This window comes from Zootoca vivipara, chromosome 2, assembly GCF_965207765.1.
Source record: "Zootoca vivipara chromosome 2, rZooViv2.hap1.1, whole genome shotgun sequence".
Lineage (NCBI taxonomy): Eukaryota > Metazoa > Chordata > Lepidosauria > Squamata > Lacertidae > Zootoca > Zootoca vivipara.
This window is the reverse complement of record NC_142584.1, coordinates 48,713,106-48,735,919: the sequence shown is the minus strand read 5'-3', so window position 1 is coordinate 48,735,919 and position 22,814 is coordinate 48,713,106. Positions and strand designations below refer to the sequence as shown.

The window sequence follows — 22,814 nt, the reverse complement described above, 5'->3', positions numbered from 1 at the left end:
TTTAATTCCTGCCAGCAGAGGGCAATGGCGAGGCCCAGAGAGGTCTATCGACACCCCACACTTCCCCCATATTCCAAGTCTAGATAGCAGAGAAGAATATGAATGAATCTGGAATGTGTACTGAGCGCGCTTCTAGGTTTGTTAAGTCGTTTCCTTTTCTTCTAGCGGCACATCGTGTGCCTTTTCCTCACGGCTGCTGAAGGCCAGGCTCTGGCTGGCAGAAGCCCGGGAGGAGCGAGGCAGCAGCGCGCGCGGCGTTGCATCAGTCGGCTTCCTGCAGGAGGGGGGGGGAGGGCTCTGGGCATGCGGACATTCAAAGTGACTTTGCCGTTCGGGCTGCTCGATGACGTGAGCGCTCGCGGGATGGGAGTGTCTGTCTGGCTCCCCGCCGAAGTGACGTCTTCCCAGGCACAGCGGGTCATGTGACCGGGGCCCATTCACAAAAAAAGCCGAAGCAGCAAACTGCGGCTGGCGCTATATAAGGCGAGGCTGCGCCACTCGTCCAGCAAGGAAACTGCAACAGACAAGCAACGAGCAGCAGCTTGCCCGCAACGGAGGCTGCCAATACAAGAGAAAGAGCAAAGCCCAAGCTAGCGGCTCTGTCGTCGTTGCCATCTCCACGTTCAACGATCCAGGCGTTTTTACTTTTCGGAACCGGGGTGGGAGTTACGGACCCCCGCGAACAAGGAACAAAAGAGGCAGATTTTGTTTGGCAAGAAGCGCTGCCTCGGTTCGAGACGAACTCGGCTGGACTAAACAAAGAGGCGCCCGGGGAACGGAGACAAAAGCGGCTCCCCACCGCCCTTTCGCCCACTGCGCTGCCTGCCCTGCCCCGAGCGATGGTCAACATGCAAGTGTGCGCCCTGGACTGCGAGACGCTCCGCGAGCTCCTCCAGGACCGCTGCGTGCAGTGCCTGGTGCTGGACTGCCGCTCTTTCTTCTCCTTCAACTCCTCGCACATCGGCGGCTCCTGCAACGTCCGCCTGAGCACCATCGTCCGGCGGAGGGCTAAGGGGGCCATGGGCCTCGAGCACATCCTGCCCAACGAGGAGGCGCGCGCCCGGCTGCAGAAGGGGCTCTACCACGCCGTCGTGCTCCTCGATGAGCGCAGCGCCGACCTGGAGGCGCCCAAGAGGGACAGCACCCTCCTGCTGGCCCTCAACACCCTCTGCAGGGAAGCCAGGGACACTCGCGTCTGCTTCCTCAGGGGTGAGTTAAAAGGCTGCCAATCCACCTCCCCTGGGCTTCAAAAGTCCGACCGTAAGCCAAAGGCCCACCGGGTAAACGGAATTAATAGCAGTGCGTAGTAATAATAACGGATATTGACAAATAGCCTAGGGCAGTTGCATTGTTTTAACAGAGGGGCTTATAGGACTGTCAATGGAGTTTTACCTCCCCTTCCTACCCCACCCCCAGCTGCTTAGAGTTTGATCCTCGGACAATATTAACCTCTTTTCTTCTTTATTTTCTTCTAGGGGGATACGATGCCTTCTCATCTGCCTGCCCTGAGTTGTGCACCAAACCATCTGCTCCCAAGGGCCTGACTCTGCCGCTCAGTACAAACAATGTGCCTGGCAGTGCCGATTCAAACTGCAGCTCCTGTGGGACTCCGCTCTATGATCAGGTCAGTTGGGAAGCATCCATGAATCAAAATTACACTTTCTTTTAAAATTATTTTATTTTATCTTAATTACCAGTTGGACTTTTTTTTAAAAAAAAATGCCTGGAATGGAAAGACACAAATGTGTGCATAAAAATATTCCTTTTGGAAATACAAGGCATTCAAGGCAAAACGAATGTTTCATTATAACACAACAACTGTATCAAAGTGCATAGGGAGCCTATTTTTGCCGTGGGATTAACAAACTCTGTTTCTTTCTCTTATTTATTTTAGGGTGGTCCAGTGGAGATCCTACCTTTCCTGTATCTAGGCAGTGCCTATCATGCTTCCAGGAAAGATATGTTGGATGCTTTGGGGATCACAGCCTTGATCAACGTTTCTGCCAATTGCCCAAACCATTTTGAGGGACACTATCAGTACAAAAGCATCCCTGTGGAGGACAACCACAAAGCTGACATCAGCTGCTGGTTTAATGAAGCAATTGACTTCATAGGTAAATGAGCCCTCTCTCTGTCTCTCTCTCTCTCTCCCCCCCACTCCCTAAATACTGAGTTTATAGTATCCCTTGGGTGCCAGCACCTTAGCAGACACTTCCAGCATCCTTTAAATTTGAGGTGCAGGGTATTTCCTTGGGGATTAAAATAGCACCAGCTGAAATAAATCTGTAGCTATGATGGTGCTTGGGCTTCTTTTGTAAGATAGCATTGTGAAATCCCAAAAAGCATACTAGGCTTTATAAAGAGTCATTGGATCCACTAGCATGGGTGTTGGAGGGATCAGCTGGTAATCTGAACCAGTCTCGTGCTGACAGAATTTTCTAGCAAGCTTTAGTGGCCACAATTGGAATAGGTGATTATAATCAAGTTGAAACAGAACATCCCTATTGGTTTATTTGCACACTTTCATTTGTGCATCCAACTCCATTCCCAGCTGTGTGGCGTATTGCTGTAGTTGGTTAGGCAAGATGGCCCCTCAAGCACAGAGAGTGAAAAGCAGCTTTGAAGCTTTGCAGGAAAACTCTTGCTAATGTTGATGTTTCGCTTGCTCCTTCAGACTCTGTTAAAAACGATGGTGGGCGAGTATTTGTTCACTGTCAGGCTGGCATCTCCCGCTCAGCGACCATCTGCCTTGCTTACCTTATGAGGACCAACCGAGTCAAACTGGATGAAGCTTTTGAGTTTGTGAAGCAGAGGAGAAGCATCATCTCCCCCAACTTCAGCTTCATGGGGCAACTGCTGCAATTTGAGTCCCAGGTCCTCGCTCCAAATTGCTCGGCAGAGGCTGGGAGCCCGGCAATGTCTGCACTCGACAGGGGAACATCCACTACAACGGTCTTTAACTTCCCCGTCTCCATCCCTGTCCATTCTTCTTCCAGCGCACTAAGCTACCTTCAGAGCCCCATCACCACCTCTCCAAGCTGCTGAAAAGCAGGTGCAGGTGGGCCCTGTACACAAAGACTTCACGCCCTTTGCTGTTACCTGAAAAGTGCAATAACTTTGAGGGCAGGTCTGTTAGCTTGCACCGGTCTCCTCTCATTGCAGTTACAGAGCAATACAAGATCCACCAGCGCAGAGCAGCATCTCTTGACTCCAGAAAGCCAGGTTCTTTCTGCTAGATCTTGCCCAGATGCATTTTTGACCAATGTTTGGATGCTGCCTACAAAGGAGAAAAAGCACGCAGGACATTTGCTTTCTACTCCTGAAATAATTCCTCTTTTACAGTTTTTCTGTTTGTCAGTCTGTTTCAGTAGCAAATCTGAAAGTGTTCTCATTCCTAGGTGTCCTAGGCTGCAGTCGAACTGTCCCCTTGTACAAGGATGTCCAGATATTTATTTATTTTTTACAGTGTAATTGCTTTGTGTGTGTTCTGCCTTTCAAGTCTGAAGTTTCATTTTCTTTTTGAAAGAAACAAACAAAATACCTCAGTATTTTTTGGGTACTGTAATCCTGTAAATAGATCTTAAGAACTGTATTCCGAAGCACTGACATTGAAAGCACAAAGGACTGTTTGTGTTTTTGGGTTGCCAACAGTTACATGTTTTGCTGATTTATTTATGATGTGAAATAATATATTTCTTCTTATCAAAAGAAGAACATGGGTTTTGTTATGATTGTGCCTTTTTATACAAACCAAATAAATTATGACATTTCTATTGAAGAAAATATTAATTCTTTTATAGATCCTTCCTCCCCCCTCCCTTTTCATAATATGTTGAAAAATTGCAATGGTAAGTATGTGAAGTCCAGAAAGCAGACATCTCCTTTGTACCAGCCCTGTGCTCTATAGGACTTATTGCAGGGTCCCTAATGGTGCCCTAGAATAACCCAAGCCCCGATACAAAGTCATTTGCCAAAATCCAGTAAGCAGCACATGTAGGATCTACCCTCTTGTGCTGTACAAATGGCTATTGCAGTCGAGAGAAACATACACACCCAAGGTATTAGGGTAGGGCGGGGGGGGGATGTGAACCCCCAAACATATTAGCATTCTTTACTATCTGGATCAGCTATTAATTGGCAGAGGAGGAAAGGGGGTATATTGATGATACCCAGTATCAAAAAGAAAAAACCCACCATCATTAGATGTGATCTATGTTACTAACTAATCTAAAAATGATGACAGTTGAGAAGGGGGCAGAGAGAGGGTAGCCTTGGGTGTTGCTGCTGCTTCAGGACAACTTTGGGTTAGAGCCTACAGCACAGTGTAAGAAAGCATCCAGGTACATCTATGAGGGATCATAAATATTAGTGAACTGACAGTAAATAGCAATGTCGTATATAGGGGAAAGGGTCCAAAGCTGTTTTGTCCCCACTCCCCAGGCTTTATCCTGAGTGTTTTAGGATAGGTTTGTCATTAGCTACTTACTTGGTCATTTGTTGTTGTTTAGTTGTTTAGCCGTGTGCGACTCTTCGTGACCCCATGGACCAGAGCACGCCAGGCACTCCTGTCTTCCACTGCCTCCCGCAGTTTGGTGAAACTCATGTTCGTAGCTTCGAGAACACTGTCCAACCATCTCGTCCTCTGTCGTCCCCTTCTCCTAGTGCCCTCAATCTTTCCCAACATCAGGGTCTTTTCCAGGGAGTCTTCTCTTCTCATGACGTGGCCAAAGTATTGGAGCCACGGCTTCAGGATCTGTCCTTCCAGTGAGCACTCAGGGTTGATTTCCTTCAGAATGGATAGGTTTGATCTTCTTGCAGTCCATGGGACTCTCAAGAGTCTCCTCCAGCACCATAATTCAAAAGCATCAATTCTTCTGCGATCAGCCTTCTTTATGGTCCAGCTCTCACTTCCATACATCACTACTGGGAAAACCATTAAATCATTAAGGGTGACTAAATTTGCCACTGATCAAGTTTAAGCAGTGAGTCCCAAAGATCTATGCAGTTTCCATTGTGAGTGATGCTTAAGGTTGGGTTGCATTGATTAAGTTAAGGCTGTGTTAGAGGGTTTTGCATTGAGCTTCATTTTCTCTCAGTTCTAAGGAAAGAGGAAAGAAAAGGGGAAGCCATCATGCATGCTGGGCCATGGAAACGTGGGCCAAACTACTAATTAAACACACTTTTTTAAATTAAAAAAATGCTTAAACCAGTTTCTTTTATTTGGCCAGGATCTGGGATCCGCGCTGATACCCTGTTTAAATTGCCATCCCCACCGATATTTGCCCCTAAGGGCACTGTTAACTGCAAACAGTTGCAGGGCTAATGGTATCTGTGCATCTTGCCTCTCTTCTGGAAGTGTAAGTCTGCTTACGTGGTGGGACAGGGAGGAATGTGTGGGGAAGGAGCAATAGGGGCACGAGTGGAAGACATTGTCTCAAGCGTGGGTAACTTTTGGCCCTCCATATGATGCGGAACTACGACTCCCATCAGCCCCAGCACGCATGGCCAGTTCAACAACACCTGGAGGATGAGAAGTTCCCAGTACCTAGTCTATCTGGTCTGCTCTTCTTTCCTCCCCAAAATCTCCCATCTCCATGTGAAATGTTCATAAGGTAATTTAGCATTGTTGGTCCCATTTCACAGGTGAGATGATAAGTGACTGTAAATTATCTTAAGGGCACCAAAGAAGCTCTATAGCTGAGATTTAACAATCCCCATGCCTACCCTTTCAATGCAAAGCAATGTCACTGAGTGACCAGTGCATACAGGATAATACAATGTGCATAGCTGCCAAGTTATCCCTTTTTTACAGGGATTTTCCCTTATGCTGAATAGGCTTCCTCGCGAGAAAAGGGAAAACTTGGCAGCTATGCAATGTGGACTCATACTGGGATCCAGGGCCAGCTCTAAGATGAGAAAGAGTAAGGCAGCTGCCTCAGGCAGCAGATGCTGAGGGGTGGGGTGGAGACAGAGCTGTGAATGCCATGTGCTCTGCTGCCCTCAAGTACCTTTCACCAGTATTGGAGTAAGCTTCAACTACCAATCCAATTGGCTTCGGCATGCACTTGGGAGAAGGGCACCATCTTGTCCTCTGCCTCGGGCAGCAAAATTTCTTGAGCTGGCCCTGCTGTGATCTTCCTAATGCCAGTGGGCAGACAACAGAAAACACTTCTCCTTAGGAATTTGGTATGTAGAGCAGTGTGCAGGATTGTAGCCAACATGTCATTTTCTGGAATAATTCTTCACCATGCACCCAAACAATCCTTTTATGCTGAGTATTTTATAGTCTTGATTGCTTAACTTCAGTTATCCGTCTGTAAAATGGGAGTAAAACTAGTTTTCTTGAGACATACATCTAATCTGGGATTTGTTCCCATCCACTTTTAAATTCAAGGCTAGCACTCTAGTCCAGGCATAGGCAACCTTGGATCTCCAGATGTTTTGGAACTACAACTCCCATGAACCCTGACCACTGGCCCTGTTAGCTAGGGATCATGGGAGTTGTAGTTCCAAAACATCTGGAGAGCCAAGGTTGCCTATGCCTGCTCTAGTCTCTGGATGAAATTATCTCTTGCATGCTATCCTTCCTAGGCCTCTGACAAGGTCTGTCATGTGAGACCCACCTTTTCCTCCCTCTTTAGTGCTGTGCTATAAAAGACAGAAAGAAGCATGGGCACCCATTTTAGCCCTATGGCTCAAATTCTGCTTTCCTCTGCCTTGCAGGTCATTTGGAGACATGCTTGCACAGGTGCAGCCAGGAGGAGTTTATGTTCCAATGACTTCATCTGACAGCTAGTAATCACTAAATCAAGGTGATGTATGACCACTGGTTAAATCTTTACTTAGCTGTTGTCAGCCTGCTCACCAAGCATATCACCCAGACATCTCATTGTGATGTGTTGCTAATAGTTCTCTGAATAAATTTCGTTTCTTGGAAGATAATGTTGCTCATTAGGAAGCTTTGTATGTGAAGCTTTCCATCTGCAGTATTCTGATTTGCTTCATTATTGATTATCCTCTGCTACAAAACAGCCAAGGAGCAGCAGAATAAACAGAGACCCTTAGCATTCAACATGTGCATAAGGATTTTAATATAAAATTTACAACTTACCTTTTCTAAACCCTCAGATTTAAGATTTGCATTGAAGGCCCTGCTCTCTGGCTTGTTCTGATTGGTGGACAGTTGCTGTAGGGCCTTCTCACTGGTGGTGCCGCAGTTCTGGAATTCTTGCTTTATGGAAGCCTGACAAGCTCCCTTCCCATTTTTAGACAGCACTTGAAAAAAATGTTATCTTGGAACACATTTTTATGGCTGACTAGACTGTTTTTATTGTATTCTTCTGGTTTTTAATGCTGCTGTGCAGCGCTTTTTTCTATAAAAATAGCTGCTGGTACTCACCATGAAGTTGTTACAATGTCACACTTTTTAAAGCTCAATTCTCTAACCACAGCTGCTGAGAAGGTAAATCCTGCTGATTTCAGTGGTGCTCTCCCCCAGGTAAGAGGGGTTGGAACTGCAGCCTTTATGTGATTTTTAAAAATTGTGTTTCATCATACGTTTCTTTTAATAGAAGCCCCTTTGAAAAACTTGTTTTGAAAATTGTTGTATAAATAAGGAAAAAGAGACGTCCATGTTAGGCTTTACGGTATTGTTCCTTTCGCTGCTCCACCCTTGCCCCTCCTTCCATGTTTCTTATGTAACCACTCTTTCGGCGGGCAGTGGTGCGGGCAGTACAATGAGATTTCAGCTTTAAACCGAACTCGCTCAGTGGAAAAATACAGCCTTTGGCAAGTGATCCCATCAGTCTGATTTTTAAAAAGAAAAAGAAAAGAAAAGAAAAAGGAAGGGGGATAAATTCCAGCTGTTTATTTGAATTTACAATGGAATTTTGTTCCCCTATGAGCAGCAAGTGTTTGTTTTATGTACTTCACAGACAAATAAGAACTCATTACCTGGCAGCTGGTCAACTTTACATTCTAAGCAGGCACCTGAACAGGGGCGAGCAGTTTAATGTTCTCGGACAAACCCATCCCAGCTAGTTGCAGCTTGTGCTCTGGAGGCGGAAGGCCGCGCTGTAATTTTTAAAAAGTTCACAGTCATTTGTGATTTATTAGAGAGGAAGAAGCCAAGGTTATTTTGAGCAAAGTTCTTCCTCTCACCCCATCCTGGCTCTAGATTATGTATCTCTTAGAAACGGTATACACTGTATACATCCAGGCAAACGCATACCAGTTTGTATATATGTGCATGTGTGTGTACGTACACACACAAAAAAAACCTTGCTATTACTTCGGTATTAGAACACCCTGTTTTACTTCACTGCATTGCTATCCAGCCTGCTCTTTAACACTCTTTTTGAGGCTCAACAACCTCCCAGAGTGAGTGTTCTTAGTCACAAAAGCCTGTGTATATGGGTGTGTGTTATAACTTTAAGATTATATAAGTCTGTAATTGCAGAGTTGCCTATATCTCCATGGTAACCGCTAGGAGTTTCCCTTTTGTGAGGAAGGCAGTAACATCACTTCCTGTAGCTGATAGAACAGTTTGTCATGAAATGGTAAAAGAAAAAGAAAAAAGAGGCTCATTTAGCTTTGGCACGAACTTGCTTCAGGATTAGCTGGTTGCCGTGCAAGGCTACAAATATATGCTCACTTAGCAATAAGTGCTGGTGTCATAGACAGGAGGAGGAGCTAGAAAAGTGCAATTCCAGCGTAAATTAGCAAGCAACAGTTGAAGCGCCCACAAATACACACACACACACACACACACATGATACAGGACAAACACATGATGCAGGAGTTAGAGGACACAAATAGACACCAATATACTGTGTGAATAAGTGTGTGAATAAGTGAGGCAATGCTTTTATTTAGCACACTGCATTTTTTTAAGAGAACTCTGTGTGTGCATGTTATGTCAGGAGCTGCAACATACAAATCATCCCTTGGAATCCACCCAGTAAAGTGGCTAAGGTTATCTTACACTGCAGGTAATTGCCGGAAAACAACATTGCATCCACAGTTGTATTGTTGGCAAGATGGGCTCGTTTAGTTAGTAGCTGTTATTGCTTTGGCAGGGTGTAAGTGCCACAGGGCAAGGGGACAGGCAAGCCTCATCAGTGTTTACCTGAGTCTGGGAGTCATTAAGCACAGCTAAGCCAGTCATTCTGGAATGAAACAGACTCCATCATCTCTTTGTTGGATGTGATACCAGTGGGCAAATGATCAGTACAGTGGTACCTCTGGTTAAGAACTTAATTTGTTCCGGAGGTCCGTTCTTAACCTGAAGCACCACTTTAGCTAATGGGGCCTCCTGCTGCCGCCACGCCGCCAGAGCACGATTTCTGTTCTCATCCTGAAGCAAAGTTCTTAACTCGAGGTACTATTTCTGGGTTAGTAGAGTCTGTAACCTGAAGCATCTGTAACCTGAAGTGTTTGCAACCCGAGGTACCACTGTACTAAGTTTGCAAGAGGCCAGAGCCAATTTTAAGCACACGCACTGCTAAAATGTAACCTATGCCAGCACTTGTGCATTTTGTTCACACATTACTCCTTAGCCTAAGGGGCCAGAGTTCATTGGTAAAGGAAAATGCAGAAGAAGGTCCCAGTTTCAGTCCCCGGCATCTCCACAGTTAAAAGGATAATGGGGAAGCCCTCTGCTGGCCGAGAACCAGTTGTCAGTAAGCGTAGACAGGGTTAAGTGGATCAATGAGCTGTATGGTTCAAGAAGAGCATTTATTGTGAGGTCAGAGCGGCTCATGCTTGCAAGTATTTGTTTGCACCATCCTCATGCTGTCACTGGCATCTGTCTTGCTTTGTGGTACAGCATGGTTCAGGCTGCACTACAGGGAAGGCAGAGCTCTGATGCTGCTTTGGCAGGAGACAAACTGAGACGAAGCCCTATAGGGTAGCAGCACCATCCCAAATGTTAGCTCTGCCTGTACTGAATGCCACTTTTTTCAGTCAGAGACTCCTGCAGCAAGGGAATGGGAGGGCCTCTGGTCTCACTGGGGCTTCTGCAGTGGAGCCCTTTGAGTGCAAGGATGCAGGGTCACCACAGTGTCACCAGAGGAGCGACCACTGACCCCCACAAGCCCGTCTGGTGGAAATGCCTCTGGATCTGGCCCTGTTTGCCTTTCCTCTTCAGAGTTCTCAATCTCATTACTTAAGCTGTTTTATTCAAAAAGAAAACCCACCCTGTTGCCAAGATCTCATATGAGATACCTGACTGACTGCAATATTAATTCCCTGTTAGAAAGCACCCAGATGTGATATAAGGCAGCTTTACATGTCCATACAAAGACGAAGCACCCTGGAAATTTGTTTGAAGAATGGCGTTGCTAGGAATTCCCATAAGAAATTAAATGAATAGCCAATTGACTTCCTAATGGGACTTCCCTGATGACGTATCAAGCCTTTAGGCTTGTGTCTACTTCCTGGCAAAGAGGGAACTAAAGTGCTGGGCTTCCCCTCTTGAAAGGCTGCTGGAACTTGTAATCATGGGTACTAACCAGATCCCAGCAGAGTGCACACACTTTTTAGGCCAATTTCAGCCTCAGTGGACTAGATCAGGTGACCTTTAGTGTGGCATCCATGGGCACTGCAGTACCCACAGAGGCCTCCTGTGTTGCCTGAGAGGCTCTCCATTCCCTGCCCATTCTGAGACTTTTTCAATAATATTTTTCACCAGATGGCTGGGCTCATGGCACTCTCAAGTATCAGCCAAGACTCCAGCCACCTGTTATCTTCATTTGCCCACGGTACCATTGGGCCCAACTTGAGGCCCAAGAGTGTTTGGGGGAAATGTAGGTGGTGGGCAGCTGAAGTCTTGACTGGCCCTTCCCTTCCCTTTATGCCCAGCCACTCAGTAAAAAAAGAAAAGAAAAGAAAATGACGCTGCTGCTTCCTGGTAAGTGGGGGTGAAAGAGAGGTGCCAATTCAGGCTAGAGGTTTGGCTCTTTAGTTCTTCAGAAGGAGACAGAGCCTGGGGCAGAAGTTCAAAATGCCTCAATTTACTACCAAACCATGTTGGAACAAGTTGCTCACTAGAAGCATCCCATGAGGCTCTGACAATCAGCCTGCTGTGCCCAGTGGGCCCCTCCATGGAAACAGAACAGGCCACAGCAGCCATTTTGTGATAGTCCCTGCCCCAGTGGCAGCCATTTTGTGGTGGTTCCCATTAAACCTATTCAAAATGCCAAATGTGCCTATGAGACCAGAAATTTAGTAATGCCTTATACCGAGGCACACCCTTGGTTCTTCTAGCAACTGGTGACAATTTATCAGATTTGATGTGACCAGTGCTTTTTATTTTTCCTTTTTAGAAGAAAAGCTGCCGGTAATCACCATGAAGTTGTTACAGTAAGTGCCACAGTTTTAACTTTTTTGGGTGTGTGTGTGTGTGCCGATTCTGCGTACCCCTGAGTACCCCCAGAAAAAAAGGAATGGATGTGATGGATGTATACAGAAGCTATTGATGTGATGATGCATGTACATAACCACAGGTGGAAGCTGCTTTAACTATAAATAGAAAATTGTTAATGAACTCATGGCAAACTGTGTTGCATAGTAGCCAGGGTGTTAGGCTAGGGCCTGGGAGACCAGGGATCAAATCCCCATTCAGCTGGCCTACCTCACCAGGTTGAGGGAGAAAAGTACTTGGTGTGAGTTCTCCAACTTTTGGCCTTTGATGGTATGGGTGGTAGTCAACTAAGTTTCAGTCAGAGTAGATAAACTGAAATGAATGCGCATGACTAATTTAGGTTCATGAATTCCAATCGTTCTACTCTGAGTAAAACCTAGTTGACCACCACTCTATAATTGTAAGTCAGACCAAATCAGAGAACAAATTAAGCTCCCATCTGGAAGCACCCTGAGAAATTAGCCTTTTACTGTATATTTTTTTAAAAAACCAACCCAAGCAACTATGAATTGTGGAAGAGAGTTATAATAATAATAATAATAAATTTTATTTATACCCTGCCCACCCTAGTGAGAGCTGGGCTCAGGGTGGCTGACATCAATAAAATTACAATAAAATGTAAAAGAAAGAAAAACAATTGATTAAAATGCAGATTAAAATACAATTTAGATTTAAAAATTGTTTTAAAATGCAGCCTCATTTTAAAATGGCCCAAATCAAAACCCAAAGGCTAGGCGGAACAGCTCCGTCTTTCAGGCCCTGCGGAAAGATGTCAAATCCCGCAGGGAAGTGCATTTGCCAATCAGTGACTGTGAGTAACCAACCAATATACTGATGAAAATGGTGATATTATCTATCCATTCTACCCTCTAATTCCCTTCCTATAGTTTGGGCATAATGGGTAGTGAGCGTTGAGCCAATCAGAATTCCAAGGGCTTGGATTATTTTCCCAACTGTTGAGCGTGTGTGTGTGTGTGTGTGTGTGTGTGAGAGAGAGAGAGAGAGAGAGAGAGAGAGAGAGAGATACTGGCTTCCTTACTTCCAGAGATACCAATCTACCAGTAGCAGAGGTCCAGTAGTGAATATACAGATAGCTACTGCCTGGGAAAAGAATCTCTGAAATATTACAGACAAGCTGAAATTGTTCTCTGCAGTAAGCTTCTGCAAATCTCCAGCATACAAATGCAGTTCTCTGAATCCTGAGATCTATGACTCATAGTTCTTCCCTAGAAAACAGATGGGAAGCAGATAGTGACGATGTTCATACAATAGTTTATGCACCATCTTACCAATTAGCAAGGGACTAGGGGTGCTTCCTGTCAGGGCTTAATTTGCAAATAGGTCATTGAGATATCACAGAAGGGTAATTGAACACTTTCCCCCCCCCACTTTGTCAGATTTTGACTGGAAAAGAGAAATCTCGATTCAATGAGCTGATATTTTGATGCCAACCGCATCATTTGGATGCTGCAATAAAATAAAATAAAACCTTGCATGCTTGAGGAGCTCCAATCCCATAATAAACACTCCTCTGGAAGCACCCTATGAAGGGAGGAGCAAAGTCTGGAGGTGGGGGTAGCTTTCCTGCATTGCTTCCAAGCATTTTCTACGCCTTTCCGGAGACCACTAGCCACCTCAGCAAAGAAATAAATCCGGTCTCTTCCATCACCTTTTGTGCCTGTGCGTGTCTAATATGTGTCCATGGAAGCCAAAGCAGATGGTCTTTATAACTTCCTTTCATCCCTCTGTTTATAGCTTCTCTTCCAAACTCCAGGGATGGTTGACGTCAGGATTATACATCTGAGTTCGTTGTACTTTCATCCGGGACTAATGCATTCCATAAGCTCTTGGAATGTAAAATGCAATGTGAGCCTTTTTTGTGTGGAGGGTGGTGGCGTGAATAAGGAAGGGCAGGGACGTTTAAGGGAAAGGGAAATAGGTGGTTAGCTGGCAACAGTTGAAGATCCCAACCTCTTTGTCCATGCACTATTGGCCAATTGGAGCAACGGGGAGCATTCTGGTCATTTATGGCATTGTGTGTGTGATGGACCCACTCATTGGGGGGACTCTTCTATCCATCTGTTAGAGACATCAGAGCGGATACATGGCACTGTGGGTTACACACTGAGCTATTTTAAGTTGGTCCGGGCTGTATCCCAATTACAGTTTGCTCTATTCCTGGTATGAAATGATCTTCCTGGAGGCTGTGGAAATGTTTTCATGCAGAAGGCAAAGCTTTTTTGTTTCAAGCAGTCTAAGGAGGAAAAGCACCGCAGGCTGGAGAAGAGGCACAATAACAGGGGCGGGTGGGGTCCCCATGGGTGTTTAGGGAATTGGCTCATACTTGAAATGGTTTATGCCCTCTGCTTCCTTTAGATCAGGGCCAGGGAATTGGAGGGCCTTCAGAAGGCGTTGGATTCCAACTCCCACCATCCACAAGCAGCATGGCTTATTATGGTCAGGGATGATGGGAGATGGAGTTTAACAACATGTGGGGGGCCACAGGTTCCCCACTCCTGTCAGGAGAATGCTTCCAAGTGAGGAAATGTTGTGTTATCATTTGTATTCAGACGTTCTTCTAAAAAGAGAAGTTGGTCTAATCAAAGATACCACTTTACCAGTTTTGTACCCTGTGGAGCCTCCTGAGCAATACCTTTCCTGAAATCTGAGATGGTACGCATCATCAGGGATTTTACCCTCTCACTTTTAACATGGAGAGCCATTTGACTAAAAAGACCTCCCATTAAAAACTTGTAAATTACCAGGCTGGACAAAAGCTTCAGCATTATTTTTGAGGTCACTTACCACCAAAGAATCTAAGGGTACGTCCACACCAGGAAAAATCTGGGGTCGCAGAGTAATTTAGCCCAGCAGAAAGTCTGCTTCCATTGCTTTATGAATGCAAAAGCCATGCTAGTTAGATTCAAATGCAGGTGCATTGACTGAACCTTGTCCCTCTTGACGCGCTATGAGCATAGAGTCTACTTTTTTAAAAAAAGTAAAGTGCTGAAAGTACATTTAATGCATTAAATACACATGTTTTCACTTTTTAAAAAGCATTTTTAAAGTTGAAAAACCACACTGGGGAAGGAGATGTGGCCTGACATCATTGGTTCCATCCCACCATCACAGTGCATAGCTGGGATCTGCTACAAAGAAACAGAACTATTTTCCCTTGAGCTTAGTTGAGAAGGGATGATGGCATCTATCTGTATGCACCCAACGTACAGTAGGTTGGAAAGTGAGCATGAGTCAGATGAACAACAAGCTCCTGAGAGGAAATTTCACTGGAAGTTCTTGTTTTAATAGTGCTTATGACTGCAGTTTAGCAATAATATAGCATTTTTATATGCAAAGCAGCACTATAATTTTTTCTTGTTTCAATACTTGAAAAAGAGTGCTGCTGTGTAGGTGATTTTCCATTCCACAGGCCTCCACATATTGTGGTGGCACGTTAAAGTACCGGTAATTATAATGCCCGCACAGCAGTATTGTTACATGAGTGTGAAATGGCCATGCAGAGCTGGCCCAATACATGTGGGAGAAATGGCAAGATGCCACCTCCAAAATTCCACACAGAACCCCACCAAGCTGGCAGTTGAATCTTCCTGGCAATGGGACACTGTCCACCATCCTTTGAGCGCAGTAGACTTGGCCCTTAGGCAGCAGAAGCTGGCCAGTTCAGGGGAACTGGTAGAAATAGGGGGCTGCTGCTGCTACTCCCAGCACCTGCTGCCTGAGGCTGCTGCCTTGCTTTGCCTTATAGTAGGGCCAGAGCTGCCACCACACCAGTGTGCTGTTGTATTCCACTGGTGCAAGAGGATTTAGTAGCAACCCTGTCCTCATAACTCAAGAACAGGATCCCACTATTAAACAATTAATGAAGGGAAACAAAGCAGCACAATTTAAATCGGTAGGGCACTTCAAAGACTGATTTATAATTTAAAATGTTTGGGGGATGGCATCCTTGTTTTAAATTCAATGTATCCCTGAAATACCTTTAAAAAAAAGAAAGTGAGGAAGTATCTGTGCAGTGGAAATATTTGATATTTCTAAAGAATGATTGATAGACGATTTACGTCGCATTCTTGCATGTGTTTGGGAAAGAATTAGGTCTTGTGAAACTGTGAGAATTTTTCCATTGGAAGAATTATCAGGGGTTCATTTAGTAATGACGGGCATTAGTTAGCTCTTGTTGGATACAAAATACTTATTTTCCAACCTAATCCTAATCACCAAAGAAATGAATGGATGAGGAGGTTTAGAAGAAGGATTAATCTGGCACCATGTAGCATTATGGTCTTGTGCTGTTGGGTTTTTTAAATTGTTATATAGAACCATAGAATTGTAGAGTTAGAAGGGACCCCGAGGGTCAACTAGTGTAACCTATGTTAAGGTTTAAAGTACTCATTATAGCAGGCCTGTGGGATTAATTAGGCCTAGCACAGGCCCCATTTTAACCTATAAGGCAGTTTCACACAAACCACACCCACCTCCTCCACACCTGACATCATATGTGACATCAGGGATGGAACAGATATAGAACTGGAAGCTTAAAAGGAGCTCTTGATTGTTCCTTTGCAAAAAGCACCCCTGACAATACTGATCAGCAGGTGGTCATAGTCGTAGCATCTAGGCTGCACTGACACTGTAGTTCCATTGCCTAAGGCAAAAATGTAGTTCCATTGTCTAAGGCAAAAATGGTGCCCTAATAGGTGCAATTAAGGTATTGCTTACAAAGCTACCTGGAGATCTGTGAATGGAAGGTGTCATTTTTACCCAATATTGTAACATGTATATAGGCTGGTATACATGCTACACCTGTATATGTAGAGTATCCTCCTCTTAGAACTACTAATACATCAAAGTCCACAGCTTTCCCATCTACTCTTGGCCCTCCATTACCTCCATGCTTTTCTTGGGTCTACACATGTAAATTCAACACAAAATTATGGCTCTTGCACCGTTAAATGCAGGACAGAGTTGAGAGTTTTTATAGCTGCACCTTCTCATGTTCTAATGCTATAGTGCTAAGAGAAACTGCCAAAAGCCACACCTACCAAAGGCTCCATTTGCAATAAACACTATATGCCTTGCCCATTATTGGAGCTGTCAGTCCTGCAGGCCTGCCATTGCTAAAAGTGATTTACTTGCCTCTGTTGGGACAGAATTTCCCAATAAGTCTTTGCACGCTTAGAACTGCTAAGTGCCGGCTGCTACCAGCCACACAAAACCTCCTGTGACCTTTCACCAAACATCAGTCTAAATTTTGCAGTCACATCTATGCACAGTTAACGCTCCCCCACTAAGAGACTCCTATATGTGATGATCAGACTTAACCTTTCTTAATTATCCAGAAATGCCCACTGCAATAGACTTCTCACTTTGTCCTGTTAGCATTTACACCCCCCCATGAGAATTATAGTACAAATCCTGTGGAACCCACTGCAAGCTGGGTGGAACCTCTTGCATTCCATTCTCCCCTGACACCCCATCATAGCTGTCAACTTCTCCCTTTTTTTTAAGGAAAATTCGCTTATTCTGAATAGGATTCCTTGCGAAAAAAGGGAAAAGTTGATAGCTATGCACCCCATACACTTTTTATGGCTCTGCTAACCAGCCAAAGAGATTTGCACACAAAGGGACCTCTCCAATTGTTCTGGTATCTATATAAAGGAGTGTATATTTTTTAAATATGATGCTTTTTAATACTTTTGTGGAGCTGGGTCAGAGGTTGGTTTGTTCAAAGCAGCAATCTAAGGGGGAGGGAAACTAAGTCCAGAGACAATGAAAGGAGGACTAAGATGGATCTCTGGGCAAAAAACTGCAACCTGGACGCCTCTCTGCTCCACATTCAGAAAAAGGACCACTGCCAAGTGTACAGTCACTTGTGAGGAATGAGGAGGCCATGGTTTGTTTACAGCTGCGTTCTGTTGCTTGCCCTGTTGCCTGGTAGAAGCAGTGGTATTTTAGTCCCCTTCTCCAACTGTGTGAACCACTCACGCAGAGTTCAAGCAGGGTCTGGGACACAGGGGGCCCTTTGCTTTCCTCATGTCTAGGGCTCACTCATTCTCTATAAAAAGCCGCAGCTGTGCTCTTCGCCCAGAGTGGTAGATAGCTAGCAGGGGCTCTCCACGTGGCAGGAACATGTCCAGGGAAGAAAGCCACGCTTGGAAAGCAGCTGCCTGTGGAGGGGTCGAAATGTGTGCGTGGAGAGAAGGAATGATGACATAGGATTACTTCGTCCTCATGTGGAAGAAACATCCGGAGGGGTGGCTGCATCAGTCTGTTGCACCAGAAACAACAAAAGTGTTTTGTAGCACCTTGCCCTCTGTGGGAAGCTTGTAGTCCTCCAGATGTTATTGTACAGTATTCCCACCTCCTTCATCCCCAGCCAGGACAGTCAGTGGTCAGAGGGACGATGGGAGGTGGTCTTCAGCTTTATCTGGAGGGCCATAGGTTTCTTTCCTCTAGTTCTGTGGCATAAGCTTCCTTGGACTCTAGTGACTGAAATCTAGCCCATGAAAGCCTATGTGATAATCAATGTATTAGTCTTTAAGGTACCATAGGATGCTTTGTTGCATCATGTGGATGGACCCTGACTGGGAGCATCTGTAGGAAAGCATGACTGCCACTAAGCTGAAGGGTGTTTAACCCAGGGGTACACCACCACAGTAGACTCAAAAGGGTGAGGAGGATACATACATAAGGATCTCAGTGTTTCCATCTGTGGGAACCATTATATAATGCTGCAAGGTTAGGAAACTAAATCTCTTTAGTCAATAATCGGCCTACACTGGCCAACCAGCTACCATTGTTCCATTCATTTCCCTTACCTCCTGCTTATGAAAGGAGGGATTGTTTATATCAGGTCAAAAAAACATGACCCACTCAGATCAAGGGTAAAGGAGGGTGGGAACCTGAAGGGCGACTTGAGCTTTCCTGCTTGGCCTTCTTGCTTGGAGATGGTGACGTTAGTATCACAGGAAGGAACACAGTGTTCCTGAAAGGAGCTACAGACATTCCACTCATAACTGAATGAAGATCTGGCACATTGCCCCCCTTCTCATCATTTGAGCCAGTCTCCAGGAGAGTCCCACAGGGAGTTCAGGCTATTATTGAAGCCCCTTCCCGCAGCAGAGCTCCAGATCTATATTTCTTTTCACATGGGATGGCAAAAACAAACCCCTCCCGATTGCAGCAGTCTGGTGATCTCATGCACTTGTTGTATTTTTCCAGGGAGCTTCAGCACCAGCGGTGCAGGAACGGTGTTGCTGAGCACATGAGCAAACAAAACCCTTGGCTGGAGTAAGAACAGTGAAGAACCCCATGTTTCCCCCTTGTCCCTATGCTGAGGTAGATGAGAACCTAGGAAGCTGCCTTATACCAAATCAGATAATTGGTCCACCTAGCTCAATATTGTAGTCTCTGACTGGCAGTGGCTCTTCAGAGTTTCAGACGTATGTTTTCCCTGCCCTACCTTGAGACAACTGGGATCTTTTTCATGCACAGCATACACTGCGCTACAACCCCCCCCCCCAATCTCTAAATTAATGAACACACTGACTTGTGAATTAAGGATATAGTTCAGGTTGTACCCTTTGACCCATATGTATTACTTGACTCCATGGTTGATGTGTAGACCAATGGCATAATCAATTCATCACACAAGCCCCACTGAACCTGCTTCACTCAATCGGCCACTACATTTTCCAGACTCTGCCACTGACTCACTCAATAGCTTCAGGCAAGTCACTTCACCACAGTTATCTTTTAAAGTTAAACAATATATATGCTGTCATTTCCAAGGCCGCAGTGAAAGAGACAGCGGACAAAGGCTTCCCATTCATTTCATTCCACATCCACACTCTGAATTGTGGAAGATCTTAAAAACTAACAGGAGTGCGTTTGCATAAGGGTAAGCTAACTGAAGCCTGTTATTCATAAAACAAATCCTAGATTCTTTAGAGAAATGCAACACATATATGTTGGAAAGAAACTGAAAGTGTGGTGAAAATTATTTGCCCCGAGTATCATAGCAACATCGGCAAAAACACACTTCAGTCCCAATAATGCTTGTGTGAGGGTAAAACAGAAGTGGGCCTTTTAGCACAGTTGACTCTTGCCAACTGTGGATCCTTTTATCTAGTTTAATTGTGGCTTTTTAATGCTCTCCAGTTTTAATTATAATGAGATTTTAAGTGCTGTAAAACAAGTTGGGGGCCTTTTTTAGGACTGAAGGGTGATAATGTTTTTCTGAATGCATCATATTCATGTACACACACAGAGAGATATAGCCACAGAGAGCCACAGTGTTCCTAAGTACCAGAAGGTAGAAATAAAGACTTATTTATTTGCCCAGATTTCTCCAACCTCTGAATTGGGTTACTGAAGCTGAACCCCATATGCCATCCTTCTGACTTGCGCTATAATATTATAATGCTGGGGGTACTAATAGTTTAATACTGTTGTTTTTATATGTTGAGCTTTGCATGCTTCTTTGATATCTTTCTTCAATATTTAGTGGGTTAATTTTAAGTGGACAAAAGCTAGGTAGAAATCCTAGAGCGATGAAAGAGTCTCCCCTTCCTCCCCACTGTGTGCCCTTTAAATATTTTCTGGGAATTCCCCCACCATCTGGAAGAGATTTGGGGATGGTGCAGGGCACAAACCGGGGGAGGGGAGAATGCTGTTGTGCTAGCTCAATTATTTCGTTGAATACTGCTGCCCTATGTCGTGAAATAAATAAATTGGAAAGAGACAAATAGTGATGCCTGGGATTGCCTAATGCCAGCTCTGAGCCCATGTGGTGAGATGTGTCTGAGAAATGTGCATCCTTTTCCAAGAAGGAGAGCTCCCACATCCTCATTCTCTTGTTCCACAATCTCCTCCTAAATAACTGCTGGGCTGAACTCCATATCTAGATGAAAACACACAGGAAAAACATAAGAAGATAGATCCGATCCAGATAAGACAAATTTTGGGGCTCTTTATCTGTTTCAGAAGAGGCTGAAACTACAAAGCCAGACTAGTTACTCCACCAGATCAGAATCTCTTTTGAGCCTGAATGAGCTACTGTACTTTCCAGTGCTGTGCTCATAGTTGTATTGCTAGGCAGGCAATTCTTCATATAATAATAGATTGAGGCACACACACAGCTCATTGGCCCAAGTAGGAACCCTGGAATGCTGTGGCCTAATGTAACCACTTCCAGATTTGCACAGCACACGTCAGTGCTTGAAACAAGAAGTGGGTCTCACTTAGTCACCGTCAAACATAGCAACAGCGTCGGCACAGCAGGGTTTTGTGGCAGCGCAGGAACTGGCTTTTCTAGATGTCCCAGGCTTCCTGGTTCGGTAAGGGCTTCTGGGAACTGGGAACTTGCCCATGGCAATGGCACGGTAGCTCTGACAAGGAGATTCAAAGTTGCCGGTGGCTGTTTATCATGGATCTGGGGTGCTCTGCTTGTCTATCCAGATTATTGTGAATGAGCAGAGCAAGGTAAACATGAAGGAGTGTTTGCACCATCCTTGCTGTATCTGACAAACATGTCTATTCAGATTCAGCATAGGACAGAGGTGCCCAAGCTCTTGATTCTCAGCCAGGGGGCAGGGGCTACTGTGTTTTCTAGAAAGCAGTCCAGGGAGCAAGTGTATATTTTTCCTCACAACCTGAGATCCTCACATATATTCAGGCCCCACAATAAAGTTGGCACTAGATATCAGTTTGAGCTTCCACCAGACAACAACATGTGCTTGGACAAGCATGGGCCTTTACATACAAAAGCCCAGCAGAGATGTAATATTCGTGTTTGGATTCTCTCTCAGTCTCAAAGTCACATCATTTGAAAGCAATGCTCTTTTCCTTCAGAGCCAAACTGAGGGAATTTTAAAGGTTTTTAAAAAATCTTATTTATAATTTGGCAAGTTTTACAAGGGCTGCCAAAAAATGCTTTCTGGGCTGGTTCAGGCCCTTGGCCAAGCCTGGTATAGGAGATAGGCTTTATATTTCTGTATTCAAAGTTTCTGTCTGCATAGGCTATCTTCTGCTAATGCAAGAGTGGGGAATCTGTGGCCCTTCAGATGTTCCTGGACATCCCAACATCCTTAACTGTTGGCTATGCTGGGGCTGGTAGAAGTTGGAGTACAACAACAAAAAACTAGAGGACTGCTGGTTCCCTACCTCTGCTTTAAAAGAAGGGGATGCAGAAAATTTTGGAAAGCATGTAAGACTGCTTAATACAATAACCTATTTGTAACTAAAAAACGTAGGTTTTTCTCAATCTGGAATTGTTAATGTTCCTCCTCAACATGCTGCTTTCAATCTATATTGATTCTAGATCCTGCCACCCACAAGGATTGGTGTGATTACTTGATGCACAGTTGAAAACCTTCCTCTGGATCAGGTTATTCACACCTTTTCCTCCCTGCAATGATGCTGGGATAGCTCAGTTGGTAGAGCATGAGACTCTCATTCTCATGGTTGTGGGTTCAGATTCCATGTTGGGCAAAAGACTCCTGCATTGCAGAAGGTTGGACTAGATGACCCCCCCCCCCAGGACCTTCCAACTCTACAATTCTATGACCTGGATGAATGAAGACGGAAGTTGTAATTGTGATATGTTTACAACTCTCATTGCTTGGGCAACCTACTGTATATTCCTGCGTATAAGACTACTTTTTAACCCAGGAAAATCTTCTCAAAAGTTGGGGGTCTTCTTATATGCCGGGTCGTATTTCTTATACGGCGAGTATATCCCAAACTCTATATTTTAACTGGAAAAGTTGGGGGTAGTCTTATACGCCCAGTCGTCTTATACGCCGGAATATACGGTATGTCTGTTTTCAAATGTATGCACTGTGAGGACAATTAGTTTTTATTTTCATATTGAAACCATTTTCTCAGGGAGCACTTTTCAGGGTCAAAAAATGTGGACTATGTAGGAAAAAATGTGGTCTATTGATTCTAGAATAAAATGTTTGTGTATGCAACCTAGTTCTCTTCCTGTTCAAAATTTCTACAACTTCATTCTGAGCATTCTGTGGCTTTAAGCCTTAAATTTAGAGTCATGCCATTTGCAAATGTTGCAGGACCTATATTTACAGTCTCCATATTTGTAACAAGTCACATCCTTGGATCAGAGTTTCCTGAGCTGAAACAGTTTAAATCATCAGGATGGGTTTAATCTGACCATTACAAGATAAAATTGCTACAGGCTGTGTTCCTTCCGCCTTGGGAGGGAAGTATCTTAGTCTTATAATGATGTATAGTTCCAAGCCTTTATCTGTTCAGCTCTGTTTGCTGTTTAACTTGGACAGTGGAGCTGAGTTGAAAAAATGATCCTATACTGTTCATTGAGCTCTGTTGACAGAAGGGATCGATATATGTTTTC

The 22,814-nt window shown here is 44.6% G+C and overlaps 1 protein-coding gene and 1 long non-coding RNA gene across 2 annotated transcripts; both read left to right on the top strand.

Moving 5' to 3' along the window:
- Positions 1-522: 522 nt before the first annotated feature.
- On the top strand, positions 523-3,783 carry DUSP1 (dual specificity phosphatase 1). The gene is made up of 4 exons (XM_035105298.3): positions 523-1,209; positions 1,476-1,624; positions 1,895-2,114; positions 2,675-3,783. Exons 1-4 carry the CDS (start codon positions 840-842, stop codon positions 3,043-3,045), a joined length of 1,110 nt encoding a protein of 369 aa, XP_034961189.1. The 5' UTR covers positions 523-839; the 3' UTR covers positions 3,046-3,783.
- Positions 3,784-7,380: 3,597 nt separating this feature from the next.
- Positions 7,381-19,447, top strand: LOC148686840 (uncharacterized). Its single transcript, XR_015948110.1, has 3 exons — positions 7,381-7,498; positions 11,325-11,361; positions 18,662-19,447. It is a non-coding gene; the product is annotated as an uncharacterized LOC148686840 (long non-coding RNA).
- The last annotated feature ends 3,367 nt before the right edge of the window (positions 19,448-22,814 follow it).

Excerpts from the sequence above, each read along its gene's own strand:
- DUSP1 (XM_035105298.3), top strand. The coding sequence starts at position 840 with ATGGTCAACATGCAAGTGTGCGCCCTGGACTGCGAGACGCTCCGCGAG. Across the intron at positions 1,210-1,475 it reads TCGCGTCTGCTTCCTCAGGG|GGGGATACGATGCCTTCTCA; the intron begins GTGAGTTAAAAG and ends ATTTTCTTCTAG. Across the intron at positions 2,115-2,674 it reads TGAAGCAATTGACTTCATAG|ACTCTGTTAAAAACGATGGT; the intron begins GTAAATGAGCCC and ends TTGCTCCTTCAG.